The sequence below is a fragment of the Fundulus heteroclitus genome, chromosome 16 (genome assembly GCF_011125445.2).
Source record: "Fundulus heteroclitus isolate FHET01 chromosome 16, MU-UCD_Fhet_4.1, whole genome shotgun sequence".
Lineage (NCBI taxonomy): Eukaryota > Metazoa > Chordata > Actinopteri > Cyprinodontiformes > Fundulidae > Fundulus > Fundulus heteroclitus.
The window spans coordinates 28,617,658-28,640,035 of record NC_046376.1 but is presented as its reverse complement, the minus strand read 5'-3'; the positions used below and the strand labels follow the sequence as shown (position 1 = coordinate 28,640,035).

Here is a 22,378-nt window from a genome sequence, read left to right as displayed (position 1 = left end):
CAAACAAAACTATAAAAAAAAAAAATAATAAATAATAAGCCTTTGTAAGAGGTTATAAAACTTTTTACATCAAGTACCACCAAACTTACCGGCACTGTAAAACATCATTACAACAGGACAGCTATGTTTTAAAAGTTCACGATAAAAGCTCAACTCAAATAATTTGACGAGTTATAAATACAAGAGCATGATTAGATTTGTGTTTTTGTTCGAATTTAATGTTTAATAAATTAAAAAAAATAGCAAAAGGTTTAATCAAAAACAGTATGCCATGTTGTAAAACTCAGTACACTTGTAATTTTTAAACCAGCTCCAAATGAATGCCTTTTATTAGCCGTGATTTATACGAACAAAGATTTAGGTAAAAGTTATTCAATTCAATTCAATTTTATTTCTATAGCACCAATTCACAATGTATGTCATGACATTTAGTTTCACATTTCTTTTCTGGCCTTTCCCTTGTTATTCCGTTATTATGTCCCTTATTAAAAATACAATGGCTTAATATTAAAGAATGATCAACATATGACAGAGGGGTGCATTTATTAAATAATTGAATTAAAGTATTACAGCAAAATTAACTCTGATTCCATATGAGCCAGTTTTGCCAGGAGTGCACATATATCTTCAGTTTTAGACCTTGCAAAGAGCAAGAAAAGCTTCATCAGACTCTACAGGCTTTATTTGGCATGTGAAGTATCTATCGATCGATCGATCGATTTGATAGATAGATAGATATAATTCGGTATTCATGCAATTATACATAAAAAATAAACAAGTTTGAGTTGTTTGAGCGAGTTTGCAAGGAGAAAACTCTTTCAAGTGGAAAGTGACAGGACGATTTCAACATGGCTTAGGTTTATACATTTAAAAAAAAAAAAACAGCGTCACCCCTGCCTTACATATTTAGCCAACATGCACTCCAGTGCATTCGGTGTAAACCAACAACAGGATATGTGCACAAACACATCATAGCAACAGTTTAGCACGTTGGTGGAGGTGTGATAATTAGGGCTTATTTTGCAGTCTAAACCTTCTCCAGGTCACCCATAAACTGTGGCACATATCTTAAACCCCTGAAACGTGCCGCACACACTGGGTCATCAACTGAAATATTTCAGTGAGAGGATTGTGGATTTCGTATATGTGCATAATTTGAAACTAGGAAAAAATAAATTACCTATCTTTAAACAGGAACTGTTATGGGATCAACACAGGAGGTTATGTCATACACCAGGTGTTTGCAACTTGCAGCTCTGGTGTTAGGTTTTCAGAGCTTTTCAGCTCTTAAAGGAATAATTGCCTTGGACGTCTACAAAGGAATGATACTGAAAGTGCCAGTACTTTTTTTTTTTTTAGGTCTTTTTTTCTTTAGTCATTAGTTTGGAAACTAGGTGCCTTTTTTCCATTTGCACAAATATCAACATCCAACATTTGAAGAAAATGTGTAAATCCTCTATTTGCAAGAGTTTTAGATTTTAAAATGGTGTTTCTTGAAAAAAAAAGGGTAAAAAAAAAGATCTTAAAGGCTGGCATACATTTGTATTCAGCCCTCTTTATTAGTTTACTAAACTAAAAAAAAAGAAGAAAAAAAAAAAAGAATCACACAGGCCAGACAAGGTTCGGCTGTTTTATTAAAAAACAATATCAGGAAAGAACAGTTCAAGCAATAAAACATATCGAGGGATGAAAAACAAAAAAAAAGTAACAATTACAACAATAGAAAACTCTCTAGCAACACGATGCCAGCTGAAAAATCCTCTTTTCATCAGTTAAGCTAAATATACACTGTAAAAGACTTCCAGTGCCAATTAAATATTACGCCTTTTGTTTTCAATATAAGCATAGTTCTGTATGCTTGTATATCTTAAAACATCTGCTTGAAAGCAGTAACCCTTTAATATCGCACTACTCATCTAAACAAGGGATTGCATTTGTATAAAAACATTAAAAACCATTTTGCTTTTACAGTTTCTGACCCTATGCTGCTTTTACAGATACAAAACAATAACCAAACAGCAACACTGACTCCCACCCCCCAAAGCCTTCATCTCACACAACCATTAAATAAGATATCCAGAGCAATAAAACGACAAAAAAAAAAAAAAAAGTTCTGCGTCATGTGCATAATTACAAGTAAAAAGCTAACCGAACAAAGACCTCAAATTGATACAACATAAAAACTTTTATCATAACACAAAGGCTGTTTTGCTTGAGAGCTTTACATTATAGATGGACCTCACATCCAGGGAAATAAAAACGCATCGCTGTGTCCAAACCGCTACAGCGATGCGCCACCAACGTTCACTCGCAGCTTCGGTGTTTGCAGGGACATGCGCAACAGGAAGCCAGACTCACTCCTTGTCGCCGCAATAGCCGAGCAAAGCCGGCCGCTTGAGATTTCTGCACTGCAAAAATGGAACTAAAAGTAAAGTTTTCATGAAATGAGTGTATTTGTCCTTGATTTGAGCAGCTAAATAAGACTATTTGCCAGAGTGCAAGAGTTTTGCACTTAAAATAACATTTTGTCTCCCTCATCTTATTTCAAGTGCCAGATATCCAATTATCTCTTCTTTGGGGTATAATTACTCATTCCATAGGCAAACAGTCTTATTTAGCTGCTCAAATCAATGGAAAATATACTAATTTTAAGAAAACTTTACTTACTTTTAGTTCCCTTTTTACAGTGTGAAGTCTTTGTGCGAGGCTACAGTGTTGTTGGTGGCGTAGAACTGCAAGGCTCACACAGTTGACCTCGCACTTCATTGTGCCACTCTGGATGTGCAACGTCTCAAGCAGAAGCAAATAACATCCCCTTTTCTCTACTTCTGTTTATCTATGTACAACATATATACAATTACATCATTGTATTGAATGCAATGAGTTATAATAATCTGCATAATTCTGCCTTAGTTTTTAAAATTGACCCCGCCCCCCTCACTTCTCGAGCCATGGTTCCTTCCCAAATCAGACAATCACCAATGCTCTTTGACATTTGGGAGCATATCATGTTTGGGTTTTCTGCAAAAGTGACATTAATTTGCTTATGTGTCATGCTGCTGAATCCCATAATCCAGGTACAGCAGATCAGCGAAGTTACTAGAGGAGCGGCGTGTCATAAACTGAAGCGTCGCTTTATACGATGAAGTCAAATTTCAGGCCAACTCATCTGCTTCATTTTCTTATGTTGCTCCGTGGTACAGTGCTGGCATTGTACGGTGTTTGAGGTAGATAAGAAGACGCACAACTCGGCACTGCACAGTTAAAACCAGCTGGTCTGTGTGCCTCTTCTGCTCTCCGTTTCTGGGATACTTTCAGGAAGCTTGCAAATTAAAAAGGGAAACGGTGAGCAGTAATTCAACCACGCACCAGTGCGTGCCAATAATGGATGAATGACTTAATCTCCTAAAATTAAAACTAATTTGTGCTGCAATAATTTAAATGCCTGTTAGGTGATGGTCCCTTTTCCTGTTTGCTGGACCTGTTAGGATTGTTCCACTGGAACCGTTTGTGAATTTGTCAGTAAAAAGAAGCTAAAAAGCTCTTGGCCCCAGTTTGAAAGGAGGCTGCCAGTACCACCAATGGCCAGATGGTGGAGCCAGAGCACTGCAACGATTCGAGCAAGAATTAAGATTAGAAAATATTTAGCAATCACACATTTCCCCCCCAGGTTGGATCCTTTTGTTATGGCCTGGGTGCAGCAATGTTTCGCTATATTCCACGTTAACGTCGCTCTTTGCATGAAAACACAGTTACAAAGGCAGCCGCAGCGCCGCACGCCTTCAGGAAGCGGCGATGGTGGTGCCCCCGCCGAGGCGCAGCAAGATCTGTTGGCAGTCCTGCACCGACCGACGGTCCCCCACCCGCTCCAGCGTTCGCTTGGCCTCGGCCAGCAGGCGGGCCCGGTGGCCCGGCGGGGTCAGCAGAGGCATGGGCAGGTGGCGGCAGGCCAGGAGGATGGCGTGAGCTCTTTCCCTCTCACCTACAACGCACTCACCGTCTGACGACAGCAGGGGGCAGAGGACAGAAACATTTCAGCTGTAGATACGTGAACAACACTCAACCTTTTCACAGACTGTCACTGTTACGCTCTTCACCAGGGCAAAGTAGGAGATAACTGAAGCAGAAGGTAAAGGGTACAAGGTTTTCAAAACTTATAAAAATCCTAATACAAAAGTACAAAACATCCCCTCAGCACCATACTGCCACTACCCTCTTTCATCATGGCGAAGGTGTGCTCAAGGTTGGATGTGTGGTTAGTAGTTCACCATAGGGAATTTTAACGGTAAGCCATACACCTTTTTCCATGGGTCTGCTTCTTCCCTAAAGCTCTAGTAGGTTTGCAGTTCTTTCCATTACAGAGCTCTGAGAGACGTTCAAAGCTTGCCACGCGTTTTTTCCTTAAACTTCGCCGCCACTTTCTCCCTGACCCATCTGCGGTGTTTATTAGTCTTCATGACGCCGTTGGTTCACCAATATTCTCCAACAAACCTCTGAGATCTTCACATGAAAATGGGATTTATATTGAGATTATATCACAAGGGTGGACTCTGTGCACTAATCAGGTGACTTCTGAGTTTAATTTGGCAACTTCGGAGTAAAAGGAATACAGTCGTACTACTGTACTTTTTAAATATTCATTTGTATATAAAATATGAAGCCATAATTTTCCTTCCACTTCAAAATTCTGAACTACTTCTTGCTGGAGCTGCATCTTTCTATAAATCACCTAGCCGGTTTTCACATCAAGGGTAGAGGAGGGCTATAAAGGAGTTAATTAGACTCCATCAGCGAAGCCGACAGCTACCCTTCTGTGTGGATATGGCTCTGCGGGGATCCTGAGGAGCGTGCTTGTGATTAACGTGGAAATGAGTCTGCGTACCAGCTGAGTATGAGCCTTGTGTCCTGCGCCGCAGGTTGTGCTCCAGGAGCTGGTGGGTCCGTGTGGGACTGGCTCCGGCTATCAGCCGCACCGTGGTCTCATGGAGGAAAACCTGAGGAGAATAGGAAAGAAAACCCAGAGTGGGTTTGTTCGTCAATGGTGAATTAACGGATTAGGTTTACAGTAAGAATGGAGAGGGGAAAAAAATGGAGCTCTCAAACTGTGAGGATGATTATTTTGTTTAAACTTCAGCTGCAATAAGTTGTTAACTTTAGGACATTTTATACATTACTGGTGCAATAATCTATTTAATACACTGTCCTACAACCCGTGCAATAATCCTGATGTAGTGACTTCTGCTGCTATCAACACCTGAACATAAGTCATTACACATGTATGTATGTATGTACAAATGTATACAATGTATATGCACATAATTACGCGTAGGTACGTACGTATGTAGCCGCATAGATAGATAGATAGATAGATAGATAGATAGATAGATAGATAGATAGATAGAGATATATATATATATATATATATATATATATATATATATATATATATATATATATATATATATATATATATATATATATATAGCTAAGAATGTAAATGAGACATCATATGCCCATTCCTATTTCCTTTTTTGTATTTTTTGGTATTCTTTTTGATCCATTGTGTATATGAAGACTCACTGTATATAACTGAATGCACCTTCCCTACTCTGCACCTTCTTGTATGAGCCGATGTGACGAGTGAATTTCTCCATTGTGAGATCAATAAAGACTATCTTATCTTATCTTAACTGCAGATGCCAAGGATCAACCCACTGATATAAATCCTGTCATGATGTCTCCTTCGGGGATTAATAAAGGTATGGAGCATGGTCTGGCCCCATGTTTACCTTGTGCTGTGCCTGTCTGTAGCACTGAGTCAGCCTCCTGAGCGCGCTCAGGTCCCTCTGGAAACCAGCCAACTGGGATCCGGGAGCTGGACCGGGTTCCCCGTTACTGCTGCCTCCTCGCTGCCATAAGCTGGTCCTTAATGTCAGCAGCAGATCACAAACAAGAAGCTCCACGCCCTTGGAACATTAAAAACAATCATAAACACGATACCTTTGTAATGCGATGAAAAGAAACGACAGGCATGAGCTCAATCGCATCCCCACCAAAACGCCAACCCATCACCTGCAACCAGCCCAGCATGCATGGCAGAAATCAAGCAGCCGTTGTGTTCCCGGCTTTCATAAAGCGGTGGGGTGTGTGGTGGGTGCGTGCAGATCGGAGAGGCCTCTGTACTGCACTGCGGAGACATTGCACTCGGATTGAGGATCATGCAATGCAACTACAATGCACCACAGCCACCTCCTTCCACCCACACAGCGCGCACACACACAGCCCCGTACCAGCCTGTCCTCACCACCACCGAGCATGCAGCCGATTGGTGTCGACGCATCGCAAGTCAGACTAATCAGAACCAAAGCATGCACTGTGAGGAGCAGGAGAGGGGATCCAGTAAGGAAGAGTTCTCCGTGGGTTCGGTCCAGCGTACCTTGTTGAGCCAGTTCCCAGACTGGGCGAGCGGCACGGAGATGCTGGAGCGCAGGTAGCTGCTGGCCCGGTCGCAGTGAGAGAGGCAGGCCACCAGCCCTTCTCCCTTCAGAGGAGACAAGCTCATCTGGACCACCTTACACAGCAGGAGCACCGCTTTGGGCAGAGCGTGGCTGAAACAGGGCAGAAGTCAGAACATGTTAGGTGCTTGGCCTGTGAAGCCTCGGCGTTCAGAGAACCCGGAGTGAAGGCAGGGAAACTAAACGTGGCACATTTTGTGACGTCACATACATTTGTCTAATTAACAGGACGCAATCAACTCAGTAAACGCCCTGAGGGAAGCAGAGAAATTGCTTGGTGACCGGAGTCAGACGGTTCTCAGCCTGGCTAGTCCCGTCCAGTCAGACACTAAAATTATTTTTTTCCCCCCCAAACATTGAACACACCATATCCAAGCACCAATAGGTCACACTTACACTCTTCAGCGTGGAAGCTGTTGAGTTATCTAATCATGGCTTCCCCATTTAAAAAGGAAGCATCCACATAGATCTATTTAAGCTAGATTTCATTTAATGACCAGTCGTTCTTCCATCGTTTCTTTTCAGGCAGGAAGTGACTGACATTGTTCGCCTGTTGCCTCTCTGGCGTTTGTAGATGCCTCTGCAGTCCTATCCTGACGGGACCACATGTGATTTGTAATAATAATGGAGATAGTTTGTGTTGTTAATCCCGTGTGAATCCCCTGCAAATAGCCTAATCCATACGGTGAAACTTATTTAAATTAACTGACATTTAACATGAGGAAAAAAATAAATAAATAGAGAGCTAATATTGCCTTGAAAACCAGATTTGCTGTCATTTTTTTGGTCAGGTTCTAGTGATGCAGTCAGCTCTGCACACCGTTTTATTTCACTGGAAACATTTTATTGTGGAGTTAATGTGAAGTTAAAGTTAAAGTAATCTAAAAATTTCAAGCAATATAAAAATTATTTTTGAAAGCCAATTGCAGCTTTAGAAAATTGAAGGATTGTAAATCAAGCCCCAAAAATCTCCGATCGCTGCATCTCTAGATCTCATTTTTTAGCACTTACTCCAGAATGAGCAGAGCTCTCGGCATTCGCTCTGCTTCTGCCAAAAGGGATCTCACTGCAACGTCATCGCCCTGCAGCCAATGAACAGCGGCCTTCAGGACCAGAGCCCACCAGCGACTCACCGGGTCGCCCACTGGCAAAGGGGAAACGAACGTTAAAGAAATAACAGAGTAACGTGTTGTAGTGTGGCAGGATTTCTCTGCCACATGGTAAGCTAGGTTAAAGTTTCACGTTCGTCCTCGTGTAAACATTCATCATGATTCACGCGTCTTTATAAGGAGTTTCTTTGCATGCCATTCAAACCTGAAATGGTGGTGTGAGTGGGAGGAGCCGTGAAGCGGGTCGGAGGGGAAGGAGAGTCCTCGGTGCAGCTGTTCAGCAACTCCAGAAACTCCAGGGCGCTGGAGAATTCCCTGGAAAAGCAGCGGCGACATTAGAGCACAAAGTGACCCACTGACCATGAATCAAATGTTTAGAGCCTGAGCTCCTGGACGCAGAGTCAGCAGCTCTCCGTCGTTCCCACCCCAGGTTGTTCTTGCAGCTGCCTGCATCCGAGTCGCTCTGCGGCTGGATGAGGGTGTGAACGGCTCTTTCCAAAAGCTTCCTGCAGAAACAGCGGTGCAGCTGAGCGATGGGGTCGGCTGCAGACAACGAGAGAACGGGCGCGTGTAAAAACATGAAACCCAGAAAAATAAATAAATAAAAGAAGAGCAGAAAGACAGAAAGAAACAAACCCGGGTCTCTCTGAGAGGTGAACACTTCGTCGCTGCTCTCTGACTTCACCGACCAATCACAGCTGAGGAAGAACTGCCGCCCCAGAGGAGTGAAGAGCCAGCGCAGGCAGTCGGGGATCTGCTTGCTGTCCGACTGGTTGGCGGCGCTCTCCGCGCAGCCCAGCAGGTATCCCTGGGAGACGGACGAGAGGAAATAATGTTCCCGCCTGCTCTTATCGTCACAGTACCACCACAACAGACCGAAGCAGACACGTACAGACAGAAACGTGAGGTGGTGGCCCAGGACGGTGCGCAGGGCTGTCGCTGCTGTCACATAGATCTGAGCGAACTGAGCCGGCGCCATCTTGCCCTGGGCGCTCTCGCTGAGGTTGACGGCACTCAGAGACAGAGACAAAGCCCACAGGCTGCTGCGCTGAGGCAACTTTCCTACAGCGACAGGAAGAAAACATACAATTATCCCCTCTGGACACCTCTGTCAGGCATAAAACATTATCAGCCAACTTTGACTGCGTTCCCTGACCTGTGAGCTGCAGCTGGCTCAGCTGATGATAAACCAACGCCGCGTCCCTGGCGCTCGTCCTCGCCTCTTCTCCCTCGTGCTTCCCGCCGACCTGGTGGACCAGCCAGCCGAACGGCACGGGCCGGTGCAGGCAGTAGCGGATCAGATTCCAGGAGAGGGAGCAAACCAGGTCCAGGCCGCTTGAGGGAAGCGCTCTCGTCAGAACGGAGAGGCAGGTCTCCAAGCTGGCCATCGCCGCGGTGAAATCTCCCTGCGAGAGAGAGAGAGAGAGAGAGAGAGCAGAGTGAGGAGACGCTCAGTGTTCGGCACAGAGAGCGGCGGACGGTGTCACGACTCAGACGTGACAAAACCATTTGAACAATTGCTATAGAAAAACCCGGGGAGCAGGCAAGCTAAGTCGAGACATCAAAACCAGTGTGAAGCACTCCTTGGCAGGTGGAATAAATTTAACCTAAAGCTCCGTGTTAGAGAAAGAGAGATCTGCAGTGCTTTAGAAAAAGTATTGAACTTTCCCACATTTTGTCACAACACAACCACAAACTTGTTCTTTCAGAGACAGGCCAGAACGCTATGCATGACTGTGAAAATGAAAGGATAGTTGTTTATATTTTTGATTCTCACTCGGAACATTTTTGGAAAGCAAGGCATGCGTTTATATTCACCTCATATTTCTAACACAGAAAGAATAAACTCTTGTGCATTAATGTGGTTCAGCAGTCACCTAAACTTTAACTAAAGTCCCCTGGATCTGTTCTGTGAAGGCCTCAGAGACAAACAGCATCATGAGGACCAAAGAACACACCAGGGAGATCGGGGGGGAGGGGGGGGGGTTGTAGAAAAGCTAAAGGCAGAGCTGGGTTGGGTTAGAAATCAATCTCCCAAAGCTTGAACTCTTCACTGGAACTGTTGACGTTTATTGATGGGATCACAAATCTGGCCTGAATGGAACAGAGACAAGAAGAAAGCCACCGCCAACATGTGGAAGCAGGTGCTTCGTCCATTTAGACCTGTTAACTAAAGCTGCGCATCACCACCATCCTTATGGTGAAGCATGGTGGTGGCTGCATCATGCCTTGGGGATCCTTATCCTCCAGGGAGAAGAAAGCTGGCCAGAGCTGACTGGAAGATATGTGGATCTAAATACATTACAGGAGGAAAACCTGGTGAATGACTCTAAATATGCAGCCACAGCTATGATGGGACGACTTAGATAAACACACATTAATAGGTTAAAATAGCTCAGTCAAAATCCAGACCTAAATCCAAGTAAAAACAAGTGGCATAGCTTGAATACTGACATTCATAGACAGTCAGACTAAACTTGAGCTGTTCAAGAGGAAGCTGTGATCGCAGCAAATGGTGTTTTTACAAATATTAACTTAAACCAAACTCAACCATGTGCTACACCTTTTTTTATAGTTTTACTTTTAAATCACAGGAAGGTTGAGAACCATGCATGATTCCTCACATTTTTTCATTTTTCTGTTGGTTTCCCCCCATTAAATCACGTATGTTTGTGGTTATCTTGTAACATCAGGTGAAAAATAAATCGAGGTAAAAATACTATTGTGATGCCACATTAAATGAGTGTAGTGAGATCCTTTTTAATCTCAGAAAGTCCTTCCTGAGTCCCTCCTTAACCTCCTGGTCCTGATCCCAGCCGTTCTCTGCTCACCCTGTTGAGGTGCAGGTCTGCCTGCTTGCGGTGTCTCCAGAAGGACACGGATTTGGGCGAGTGAAGGGGCGTGACGGGCTCCCAAAGGTACAGCACCCGAACACAGCCCCACAGCGCCCCCACTCCACTCAGGACCCACACCATCACCCACGGCAAAAGGCAGCGCAGCCAAGAAGCTGGAGAACAGGAAGAAACAGAACATGAGACGAGCTTTTAGCCCCTGTATGATGCAGCTGTTTTAAAAGTAATTTGATCTTCTGGCATAAACTCTGATGGATGCAGGGTCGAGTGCTGCTCACCAAAGTCCTGCGTGTGAGTCGGGAACCACACGAGCGTTCTAGACGGGATGTGGGCCGGCGTTAGGCCGGGGTTCCCCGGGTCCTCGGAGCCCAGCAAAGAGGGCAGCGGGTTCAGAGACAGGCAGAAGAACGTCAGGGCACACAGGAGCAGCCGGGAACGATCCATCACTCCCACCGTGGAGGGAGAGTCAGGCTCGCTCTTCACCTGGGAGGCAGAGGCAGGGATGAAGAGCAGCTGCACAACAGAGAACAATGAAACATGCAGCTGTGCGACTGTAAGACTGTAACCTCTGCTCAGAACAACATCCAAATATTTCATTAACTGAGTTTCAGATGCAAAATCAAGTTACATCTTTCCTCTTTGAAGGGAGAAACAGACATTTTAAATTCATCTCCATACGGGTGCATGAGGCACCTGGTTCATGCTAACGGTAATCCCCTGCCCTCGTGTGCTTTACCTGATGGTGATCCAGTAAGGGGCTGCCCGGCTCAGAGTCCACGCAGTACGGAGAGAACTGCTGTGGGGAGCCGGAGCCAGAGTCTGAGGCTGGAGGGGACATCAGCACTGCTTCCTGTTTGAGGTCCACGTCTTCAGACAGGATCACAGGCTCTGGGAAAGAAAGCAGCGCTCGTCAGGAGGCTATAAATCAGAAGCATTGACAGAGATGGAGATGTTTCTGCAGGAACAGATGTCTTGGGAAGGCACATTTGCTCGGTTTTTAGTCCAGCCAACAGGTGGCGCTGCAGTACAGTCAACTGTGTAAAAGAGGAAAAATATCTTGCATCCCATTAAGTCAAAACTATGGCTGCGTGTGGAAAGGTCTAACTGGTAAGGGCTCTTTAGCCAAAGCGGTGTCAGTGCTGTCCAAATAGTGCGGTCAGTAAGGAAGGAGGTAGGAAAGGAGCCTGTATGCTTCCTATCATAGTTACTTTAGCATAGGAGGCTCACAATAAAGTCCCTAACTGGAGCCGAGGAATCCCACAATCCTTTGTGTGACATGATGTATAAGCACAGCCTCAATGCAAATTGGATTAAGGCACTACTGGTCGGTCAGAACCAGAGATTAGAAGATGGCCATCGATCTCTCAGCTGTATCATTAAATTCATTTGAGTGACGGCATTGAAACATCTAAGACTGCAGGAATCAAGCCCAGAAGGACTGAAACTTGATACCACTGGCCCAAATGTGGCACATTTCATGGTTCATGATTCGTGTGTTTGACCCTCGGCTTGACAGCAAAGTGTGTGAGGTCATCGGTACGTTTCTTTACGTGATTCTGAGTTTGACTTTTAAATGCATCAAGGCGTTTTATTTTAACTCTGTTCTTCCTGTGAAACCGTGTGAATTTACCTGTGAATCAATGGTGCCACAGAAATAAAGCTGACTAGCGTGGCAGGAAGGTACAGACGAAGGGACAAGCATCACAGAAGTTTCCCTTTTCAAGCAGAGGGCCAAACACAAAAAGCCACAAGCTGAGCCTTACGGTTCTTCTGGTTGGCCATCTTCAGGGTGAGGTTCTCTTGTCGGAGTTTGTGGTTGACCTGCTGCAGGTACTTGATGTAGTCGATAGCTTTCCTCAGCACTCCTGACTTGTGCATCTGTAAGGATAAAGGAGTTTGTATGGTTGTGTTGAACCACGATGTAACAAAGCATCTTCTCCTCTTTTAGACGGCCCGTTTTACTGTCCCACCTTGGCATCGTTGCCCATGACCAGGTCTCTGAGCTCCACGATCTTATCGTTGATGGAGGACCTGTATCTCTTCTCAATGATGTTGTGGGTTGTCCTCCTTTCACCCTCTTTTACCACCACTCCTTGCCCGTTCACTCCTGCCGACACCGGGCTCTGCTCCATGCTCGGTCTGGCGGTGTTATTGCAGGGGGCGGAGCCTGCCTGCAGCTGTTTGATGGGCAGCTTGTCTCCTCCGCCCATCATGACAGGAACCGTGGTCAGGATGTTGCTGCCCATCAGAGTCTGGGAACAGAAACCAGACATGAAGCAGGAACAATCCTCACATTGTAATGATCTTCAGCACGCTGCATACCGGGACTTGTAATGCGGTGTTCTGGATGGGCGTGGTCAGGGTGGTGATCCCAGCGGGGCTCTGCATGGTGGACAACACCTGTGTCCCATCGGCTTTGAGCGTGGTGAGAACCAGTGAGTCTGTGTTAAGAATCTGAGGCTGCTGGACCAGAACCTAAAATAAGCAGAAAAAGAAAGAACTGAGAGGATTTAACGTTTGCTTCCACCTCTGTGCATCGCCAGCATGTCTAATGCTCACACTTTTCCTTAACAGAGGTATTGGGAATAAAATCAGGTAAATATCAGCACTTTTCCACACATATCCAGATAATATATGTAAGTCAGGTTGCATATTTTTCCAGATTGTGAGGGAACTCTGTCTAGAGAACATCCTCTCAGTTTGCCGCCGTCTGAGAGGTGACTTACCGGCACCTGCTGCTGCATGGTGTGGACTGCAGTGGGCGCTGTAGAGAGCGTCTGGATGGTTTGACCCGTCGGGGTCAGAACACGCTGATGCTGAAAGGTGACTGGCTGCAGCTGTTGTGACGTCATGATGCTCTGCATTTGTGGTTGGAGGACTAGAGCAAAATGGGGGCAACAAAAAAAAAAAAAAAAAAAGACGTGCATTCAGATTGTGCAGCAGCCTTGAGAGGAAACTATAACGAGGTGCTCAGCTTTAAGAAAGTGGGACCGTGACAACAGACGAGCGAGCTTGTTTCCTACTCTGTGCTCACCTTGGAAGCTGGGAGCGGGACTCTGATGGCAGATGACTGGGTTCTGGATGAAGCGAGACTGCCCGCCGCTGGAGGCGATCATCACGGTTTGGGCTGCTTGCGTCTGGATGGGCAGCGGCGTCTGGGCGTGGGTCTGAACCAGGGTGTGGACCGGGAAGTTCTGGGTCTGCAGGGAAAGCCCCTGGGTGTGCATCTACGTTTAACGGAAAGCATAAACAGACTTTACTCGCTTATACATGCTGTCGAAACCTCAGAGCTATCTTTGCTGAGGAACGCAGAAGTGTGTAAATGTGATGAACATCAGGATTAAGATTGGTTGTGCTGCCAGTCACCAAAACCATTTGTCTCCAGACGTCACCTATGCCTCCGTGTGGGGGACATGTGGCAGGAGATGCTCAGCAAGACACAACATTTCACTTCAGAATCAAATCAACAAAAATGGAGCACATTAGATGGAGTCTGAGGGGGTAATAAAAGATGTTTTTTAAGTACCTGGATGGCCGGCTGGGCAGTCTGTTGAGGCTGAGGCTGGATGGGCTGGACCACCTGAGGCCGCGGCTGAAGCAGCGGCGGGCTGCGGGTCAGCTGCTGCTGCTGCACTGAGGGGGTGGCGGTGGGGGAGGGGGTCTGCGCGGGGGTGAGGGGGGGCGTGAGCGGCACAGACTGAGGAGTCAGCGTCTGGGACGGGGCCAGGCTCAGGGCGGTAGTCTGGAAGGCAGCGGGGTTCGGGGTCTGGGGAGTCGCCGCGGCTTGCGCCGGCAGCTGCTGGGCGGAGCCGGCGCCGCCGCTTTGCTGGGAGGCCGCTGGGGTCATCTGGTCCTCAAACATGTCCTGGAAGTCGCCCACCTGGTTGCTGACAAACTGCAGCATCTCTGCGGAGCAACAAACGCAGGATTGTTCAGGACTTAAACATGTATGAATGCAAACGGATGCCACTAAAACTGAAGATGTGGTGACGTTGCGCCTGTGACGCTTTTATTAAGCTCTCTTGGAGACAGATAAGAGCCGGCAGTGACCTTGAATGTGCAGAGACGTTTCCACGGGCATGGCTACCGTTCAGCTCATAAAGCACCACCGAGTAGCCTTAAAGCAGGCAGCCTTGAAATAAACCGTCTCAATCTAGATGGCAGATAGATACCATTGTGTAACTGTATGCTGGTGGGGAGCACATGCCAAAAATAATCCACTTACCTAACAGACCCCAACAATACGGCCACCTGCATCATACATTTATTCAGAGGGATCAAAAATCCCACAAGAAATGTTTCATTTATTTATACATAGATGCCTCCTTTAAACATTCCCTTACGTTTTATGTAAAACGTATTAAAGTGCATTTTATGTTTAGGAGCTTTGATATAGTAATCAGTAACTATGTCTTATTCCCTGTTGTAGAAACAGGACATGCAATGTGATGTGGCATATTTCTATTAGCCCCTCTTTAAATGGGAAAGATGTCAAATAAAAAGTAGAAGTAAATTTATTTCCATACTACTTATAAGTAGTGCTGGACGATATAGGAAAAAAAAAGCATATTGATAAAATAGAAATCATATTGATTGATATCGATAATTATCAGCAAATTCAAAACATGCATTTTAAGTGCAGCCTTGACCGCTTTATGCTGTTGCTTAGCGACCCATTTTTAAATAAAGAACACACAAACACTGAATTCAAACTCCATCCATTATTTAACCAACTTTTCACCAAAACTACAAGTTTTTAACAAGTAAAAAAAGAACGTGTGCTCTCTGAACTCATTAAAGGGGGCGGAGCTTGGTGATGGAGCGTTCCCAGGTCTGCGTTGTGATTGGCTGGGAGGATGTAATGACTGTAATATTAACCTACATGGCTAGAATGCAAAAGGAAGGAAAACTGTTATTTTATTGAACTTTTTATTGACCCTTTTTTTTCTATCATCGATATACGTCTATGGATTGATAAATATTGTTATTGAATTATCATCCAGCCCTACTTATAAGTGTTCATTACCAAATATCTGCTTGCCTAAACCTGCCTGCATCCACAGTTGGAGGAAAAAGTGAGTAATAAGGCTGGACAAGGACTCCAGCTGGTCTTGGCACCCCGCTCACTGAGCAGGATGGTGAAGGTGTTGGAAAACCTCCAAAGCTGACAGTTAGAGAACTGCTTCAAAAAGAGGCACCTGGCGGGTCCGTAACCATCGGTTTGAAGGCTTTATTTCTGCACGTCTTCACTAGAGGCGCTGCCAACAGCGGCAGACGCTGCAGCTGAATCAGAACAGCTGAGCACAGGGGAGCTAGCTGGACCTGCTGGGCTGAAGATGGACTCAAACATCCACTCACACTGCATTTTTTTTAAGAAGGTGCAGGAAAAAAAAGTCTGCATCGTTTAAGAAGACCAGAGGCAGGACAAAGTCCATGGATGCATGGAAGGACTCCTCTGGCTAGCCACAACAACCTGAAGCTGCTGGACGCCACGCAGGGAAGGCTATTTAATAGAAGGGTGGCCATATTGGTCCCTGGTTATTTTTTTAGGTCAAAAATTTGCATTTGTACATTTTGAGTGATTAATCTCACTTTAAGAGATGACTGAGACGGGAAAATCTTTTTCCTTTTCCGACTTTGTTGCATACTAATTTTGCACACACATATATTCTCCTAAGAAAGCCAAAACCTTTTACTGTCTTAGATGTTCACATCTGAGGTTTATCATGATTTAGGATTGGCTGAGAGCTCAGCGGTTGTTTAATGACATTCATTCTCCAAAGTGGGACCTACCTAAAAATTGGGCGTGCAGAATATTTTGTAAAACTGATCATCTGGAGTTTAGACGAGTTCCTTCAAACCTACGAGAAGGAAGGCTGGTCTGTTGTTACGACGGCTCGCCTTTATGGCTCTGCGGCTCTTCCAGACTTTGTCCGGCAGCCCAGAGCCCATGTGTGGATCCGCTGAGTGAAGGCCGATGGGTAGGATGTCAGGGTCACCGGCAGCCTCCGACCTTGAACTTAGTCCGGCAGTCAGATCTCTGGACTGTTATTGCTTTAGTTTTACAATGAGTTGGACCCTTTGTTCTGCAGCTTTTATGGACTGGATTTGTGAAATACACTCAGATGCTTCTCAGCTGATTTTGTTCAACTTTCAGGAGGGTTTTCCCACATTTTGTTGTACGGCTGATTTGATTCTAACTGTGAAACTCATCTGGAAAACAAGCAAAGGTGAGGAAACCTGCAAATCCTAGTGAAAAATGACTCGTAAATGAAACGTAAAGCACTGGGTCTGTACCTGAAAGGGATTTAGCAAAACCAACAGTGGTGCTGTTATCTTTATCAGGTAACTAATGTGCTGCTATGCTTTCAAAGCCCTTTAAAGGTACGTCTTTAGAGCATAAACTGGTTTATTTAGGAGAGGACAGAGTGGCTGGGAGGCAAAGCATGATGGTATTTCCTCAGTTATGAACATAATGCAGAGTAAGAATGACTAAATTAGAAAATGAAGATCAAATGATACACATATAGAGAATTAACCCTTAAAATACTGCTGCACTTGGAAAAGCCGCTCCGAGCTTCAGCATCTTGGTCACTGAGATCCAGATCAGATGTGAGCATGACGGCAGTGAAAGTCTGTTATTAACCTGCAAACGTTGCTTTAAGGTGATCAGCCACGCTAAAGTTATAACCCCTTCTTTATGTCACGCAGCTCTAACGCACCAATCATAGATGCCTCTTGGCTACAACGTTATCCAATAGGAGAACATTCAAGCTACTTTAGCTCAGCTCACCTGTCTGGTCCATTTAGACTACCAGGGTAGTTTCTGAAGCTATTAACACCCCCCCGCTCCCCTTTCCACTCCATTTATCAGGGTACATACAAAGTGCCAGGGTAGAAAGTTGCCTCACAATAAGGCCCTGGTAAGGAAGTGACACTTCTTTATTTACCAGGACGGGGTTTGTGGGATAAGGATTAATTAATTGATCCAACCACATTAGTTTAAACTCCTTTAACAGCTGATGTTTCCTCTTAATTGTTACTGTAACATATATTAGATACCTGGTTTATGCTAACAGCCGTCTGTAAACAAAGAGCAACCAAATCCTCCTGTTTATGTTACACTGTTTATGTTCTAGGGAACAAATAAGAGCAGATCTGGAGTAGCGAGGAGAACCTGCTGCTGCTGCTGCTTTTGTTTTTGCTCCCCTGGGACACGTCGGCTGGCTTTGATTCGTCCCGATCTGGGGATGTGACAGAGCTCCTGACGTGGAGCGACTGCTTTAAACTCAGCGGTGGAAAGTCACGCAGCAAACAGCCAGGGTAAACATGGAGGCTCTGGGAGAATGAGCGCCAGTGTTTGGCCAGATTCAGCAGCCGTTAAGAGCCTGGACTGAAACACAGATTTGGCAGCGGTTAGCAGAAAAGGTGACTTAGAGAGGGGAAAAAGTAATAATCCAATGATCCTGGCTGTGTTTACTGTTCCACAGGATTCTCCAGGCATTTCAGCGCAGAAACTAATTATTATTGACCACTGGTATAAGGTAGCTGGATTGCTGTACATCTTCTGATTGCTGTTATAGAAATCGTGATCGCGTTAGTGTAGCCTCTATAATAAAATGTAGTCCTCTGCGTTTTGTCCCACTTTTCTTAACAGTGGTAAGTCATTTATTTATTTATTTTTTTATTTATATTTATCTGCTCTGGTAGCCAACCTACAACAGCGTGCCTTCACATGCAGCTGTAGGTTAGAGAGATGCTGCTCATGGTTTGCCAACAGTAACCCCAGAACAGCATTAACTTGTGCCGATTTTTCAGAATCGCAGGAACCAGGCGATGGAAATATCATCAGTTTTGGAACCGTAACCCTTTTAAAACCACTGTAAACCCCGGTACCAGTAACAAACCCATGTCTATTCACATCGACCGTCTTCTCATCGTACTAAACAGAAAAAATAATCCAGTTTGTGTTCAGTTATATACAATCCATTTGAGTCCAAATAGGATCAACCCAAACCAGTTTATTTAAGTGATCCAACTAACATTTTTGGACATGCATGGTAATATAGGACTTGTATTTTCCTTTGTGGTCATGACGGCCGGGATTTGTGACGACTGCTACAATAAATATTGGCGGAAATTGTTGCACAATTTGTCACAGTGATGCTATTGGTTTTGTTCCACAGATGCGTGCAATGCAGCAAAACAAAAAGAACCGAATGACTTTCATCAAACTGTCAAACGGGCCGGTGACCCGTTTGATGAGGTGAAGGACAGCAGCCACCTCTGCCTTTGGTAGAGTCTTTTCCCTCAGCACAAATCATTGCTGAAAACACATAAAGGCACACTCTGTTGCAGCTTGAAAGATTACCTTGAAGAAAGGGGCACCATCTTTGCATTTGATGGTGCTCTTTAGCCTCACTGAATACAGCTTAAATAGAGGGAACACAACAAACAGAAAATAAAAAAGGTAATAATTACCTTTGTGCAATCAAGACACCAGCATTCAACAACAACAACGGGTCTGCAAGCAAACAGGAAGGCTAGAGCCACGCGAAATGCATTCCCTTCGCAGGTGTAATCCTGAAAGCTGTGCCACAGAAAGCAGAGCGCCATCCCAGTGTAGCTGCTGGAGCAGATTCTGCCGGCATTTAGAACCAGCAGCACGACGGCAGAATCAAAAGTCGCAGGTTTAAGATGCGATCCAGAGGAGTTCACAAATTCAAATAAGCAAACGCCACAGCAACACGCTTGCCAGCTACCCTCAAGACACCGTATTGTACGTATGCACACTTTGTGAAGCCACATTGGTCCCCCTTTGGGTGAGGGGGGGGGGGGGGGCTAGACCCCGAAGCTTCGGATGAGCAGACAACGACGGGACACACAGATCTGTCTCACAGAGAACAGTTTCCAAAAGAGAATGAGGTCATGTAAGCCGGCGTAGCTCGGCAAATGATGGGGAGACGCTAACGAGTTCTCCGAATTCTTTCCAGGAAATTGTTAGAAAACACTTGTGTAACCAGATTTCCGTCTCTCCCAGAGGAACAGGAGCTCTAAACGGGGATAACGTGTCAGTCGACCGGGGATGACTCAGGCGCAGACGTTACAAAGCCATCATCTGTTACGTCGCTTTCACGCCCGCTCTACGTTCCTCTCCTTTGACACAGACATTCTGACAAAAGGTGGTTTCAGAAGACGGGAGGTGTATTTTTAGGGCCGGCGTACGTCATTAGGAAAACTCATTTCTGCTCACCCACAGCATGCACAGACTTACTCTATGTGAAAGAACTTTAGACTGAGCCTCACGTTTGCAGCACATCAGGACTAAGATACGAACTTTAGGATTTGAACTGACCTACACTACTATTGTCACATTTTTATTGCTTAGCAAAAATATGTATTTTTTAAATTAAATTGGTTACCCTGAGAAATGTTTGCCTCTAAAACTAAAGCAGGCCCATCTCCATAAAACGAAAAGAACAAACTAAATCCTACATAGCGGAACCCTTTCAAACCCAAACCAGCGTGGCTATTATGGACAAAGCTGTGTCCAAACGGCAGACAAGAATCTGTCCATCACTTCTGTCCATTCTGACGGGGGTTCTATTGAAGCTGGGCTCCACCGTTCGCTCAGCCCTTTCACTCTTTGCCAAATTTGCTCGGCGGGCACAAGCCTGCAGACTTCAGCGCTTCGTCAGTTATCTCTGCAGAACAAGCTTGGCGAAAGAAAGAGGGAAATAACAGAGGAGCACAGAGCTGCAACAGAACAGGAGAGAACAACAGGCACAGAGACATCTTCATCAAAAGTTATTGCTGTGCTGTTACCTACAGGAAAACGATGGTTTTTCATTTTCAGATTTGTTTTCAAAAATATTTTCCTCTTCAAATTTGTTCCCAGTCTTTTTCTGAATTGTTTATTTTTCTTGTTTTCGCCTAAATTTGCATGCGTTCCAAGCAACGCAACTTAAACCAATCTCATGTTCTTACAGAACCTTTTTTTAATTAACAAATCAACAATACAGCAAACCCAGTGGTATGGGGGGTCTTGCATTCACCTCTGTGAGTGAGACAATAACAGAAGTCTATAAATATCTTCATGATGACTGATAATTCCAGGAAGCATCATTAATATTTCATCATTAATATTTTCAACCAAAAATGATTCACCTGGTAATAATATTATTATTATTATTATTATTATTATTATTATTTTAATAATAATAATAATAATAATAATAATAATAATAATAATAATAATTATTATTATTATTATTATTATTATTATTATTATTATTATTATTATTTTATTTTTTCACAAATATGGGTTATGGGTTGTTTCCCCAGAGTGACAGCAGCATTAAAGTAAACAGCCCGTGCCTGTGATAATAAACAGTGGCTGTCATGGAGGAGGCTGCGGGGTGAGGAAGGGTCAGCCTTCACGGGGGAAACAGCAACACTGGCCGGCGCTGACAGCGACAGCTCCACTCACCGTCAATATCTCCGAGAGTGAATTCCTCCCCCAGGTCGGCCAACGTCGTGTCCATGTTCTCCATCGGAGAGATGTACTCTCCGGGGTCCATCCTGGCCGTGGGAAGGCTCGCCTCTCCGGACCGTCGCCGGAGGAGAGAACCGACAGGACCGGCGTCTCGCAACGCCCCCAGCGGTGCTGTCCTGTCTGAAGACGCGTCTTTTCAGAGCGGTCAAGCCTCTCTGCGGCGCGGAAGCTCAAAGACAGGCAGAGTTTACCACCGATAAGCTCAACCACGGGAAACTAGTTCCTAGGCGACGCCATCTTGTTTTACGCTCGTTACGTCATTCACAAACACACTCTGTGGGCCCGAGCGAGCTCTGGTTGGCTGAGCCTCGGCCGTTCTTGTCATGAGACCAGCCGCCCTCCGCCAATGAGAGGCCCGTGTTCGCTGTGGTCTGATAGTACGTCAACCATCAGAAGCTTGGGTGTCATTTGAATAAACCGCGCCCCCTAGCTTCAAATAAAGAAACCCTCCTCATGAGTCACATCCACCACCCTGAACCTGTTGAAGGTGGTAAATAAATAACATGTTGTTTGGTTCTGCTGGCTTTCTGGGGATTGTTATAAAGGCCAAGATCCTCTGTTTGCAAACATTTAAAACACCCTTCTATCATCCATTGGACTCATCTTTGTCATTCAATGGCTCTTCCTTATTTTTTATGACTTTCTGTTTTGCAGATTAGCGAAGACTGTGCCTCAAAAATATATAAGATCATGTGTCAAATGCAAAATTATAAAATCCATAGTATCTTAAAATATCCTTAGCGTCTAATGACATTCAAAGGTTCCAAATCAAAAAATAGAGAACGATGTAAAACTTTTTGCAATTGCATGCATGCACCATTCAGAGAAATTAAAAAGTGTGCAATTACTCAGTAGCAAAAAAGTTTTGATGTTCATCGGTATATATTAATATTATACCTTTACCTTTATATAAATGAAAACTATACGGCAGCTTGTCCTCTCCAGGTTGTGTGTGTGGGTGGGTGGTGGGGAGGGGGGGGGGGGGGGGAGCTCCAGCCTAAACTGGAGCAGTTTCAGTATCTTGGGTTCTTGTCCAAGAGGGGAGAATGGAGCGGTGGACAGATCGGTGTGCCGCTGTAATCCGCACGCTGCGCTGACCTGTTGTGGCGAAGAGAGACCTGAGCCAATTTACCAATCAATCTACAGTCCTACTCACACCTGTGGTCATGAAATTTGGGACATGACCGAAAGAACGAGACCCCGGATACATTAGAATGAGGAGCTTGGCCATCCGAGACGGGCTCATGCTAGAGCCGCTGCTCCTCCACGTCGAGAGGAGTCAGCTGAGGTGACTGAGGCATTTGTCCCTAATGCTCCCTAGATACTTCCTTCGGGAGGTTTTCCAGG

The 22,378-nt window shown here is 45.0% G+C and overlaps 1 protein-coding gene across 1 annotated transcript; it reads right to left on the bottom strand.

Annotated features, from left to right (window-relative positions):
- Positions 1-1,963: 1,963 nt before the first annotated feature.
- On the bottom strand, positions 1,964-21,311 carry srebf2 (sterol regulatory element binding transcription factor 2). Its single transcript, XM_012879674.3, has 20 exons — positions 20,966-21,311; positions 14,003-14,382; positions 13,511-13,703; positions 13,203-13,354; positions 12,799-12,951; positions 12,447-12,728; positions 12,240-12,354; positions 11,213-11,364; positions 10,755-10,959; positions 10,456-10,631; positions 8,781-9,030; positions 8,517-8,686; positions 8,261-8,432; positions 8,050-8,167; positions 7,830-7,939; positions 7,527-7,659; positions 6,437-6,608; positions 5,790-5,966; positions 4,883-4,994; positions 1,964-4,000 (listed from the first exon to the last, which is right to left on the bottom strand). The coding sequence occupies exons 1-20, from the start codon at positions 21,054-21,056 to the stop codon at positions 3,783-3,785; spliced, it is 3,531 nt and encodes a 1,176-aa protein (XP_012735128.2). The 5' UTR covers positions 21,057-21,311; the 3' UTR covers positions 1,964-3,782.
- Between the last annotated feature and the right edge of the window lie 1,067 nt (positions 21,312-22,378).

Coding starts and splice junctions, on each gene's coding strand:
- srebf2 (XM_012879674.3), bottom strand. CDS start 21,056: ATGGACCCCGGAGAGTACATCTCTCCGATGGAGAACATGGACACGACG. Junction 12,355..12,446: donor TCATGGGCAACGATGCCAAG/GTGGGACAGTAA, acceptor TTATCCTTACAG/ATGCACAAGTCAGGAGTGCT. Junction 6,609..7,526: donor AGAGCTCTGCTCATTCTGGA/GTAAGTGCTAAA, acceptor GCCCTGTTTCAG/CCACGCTCTGCCCAAAGCGG.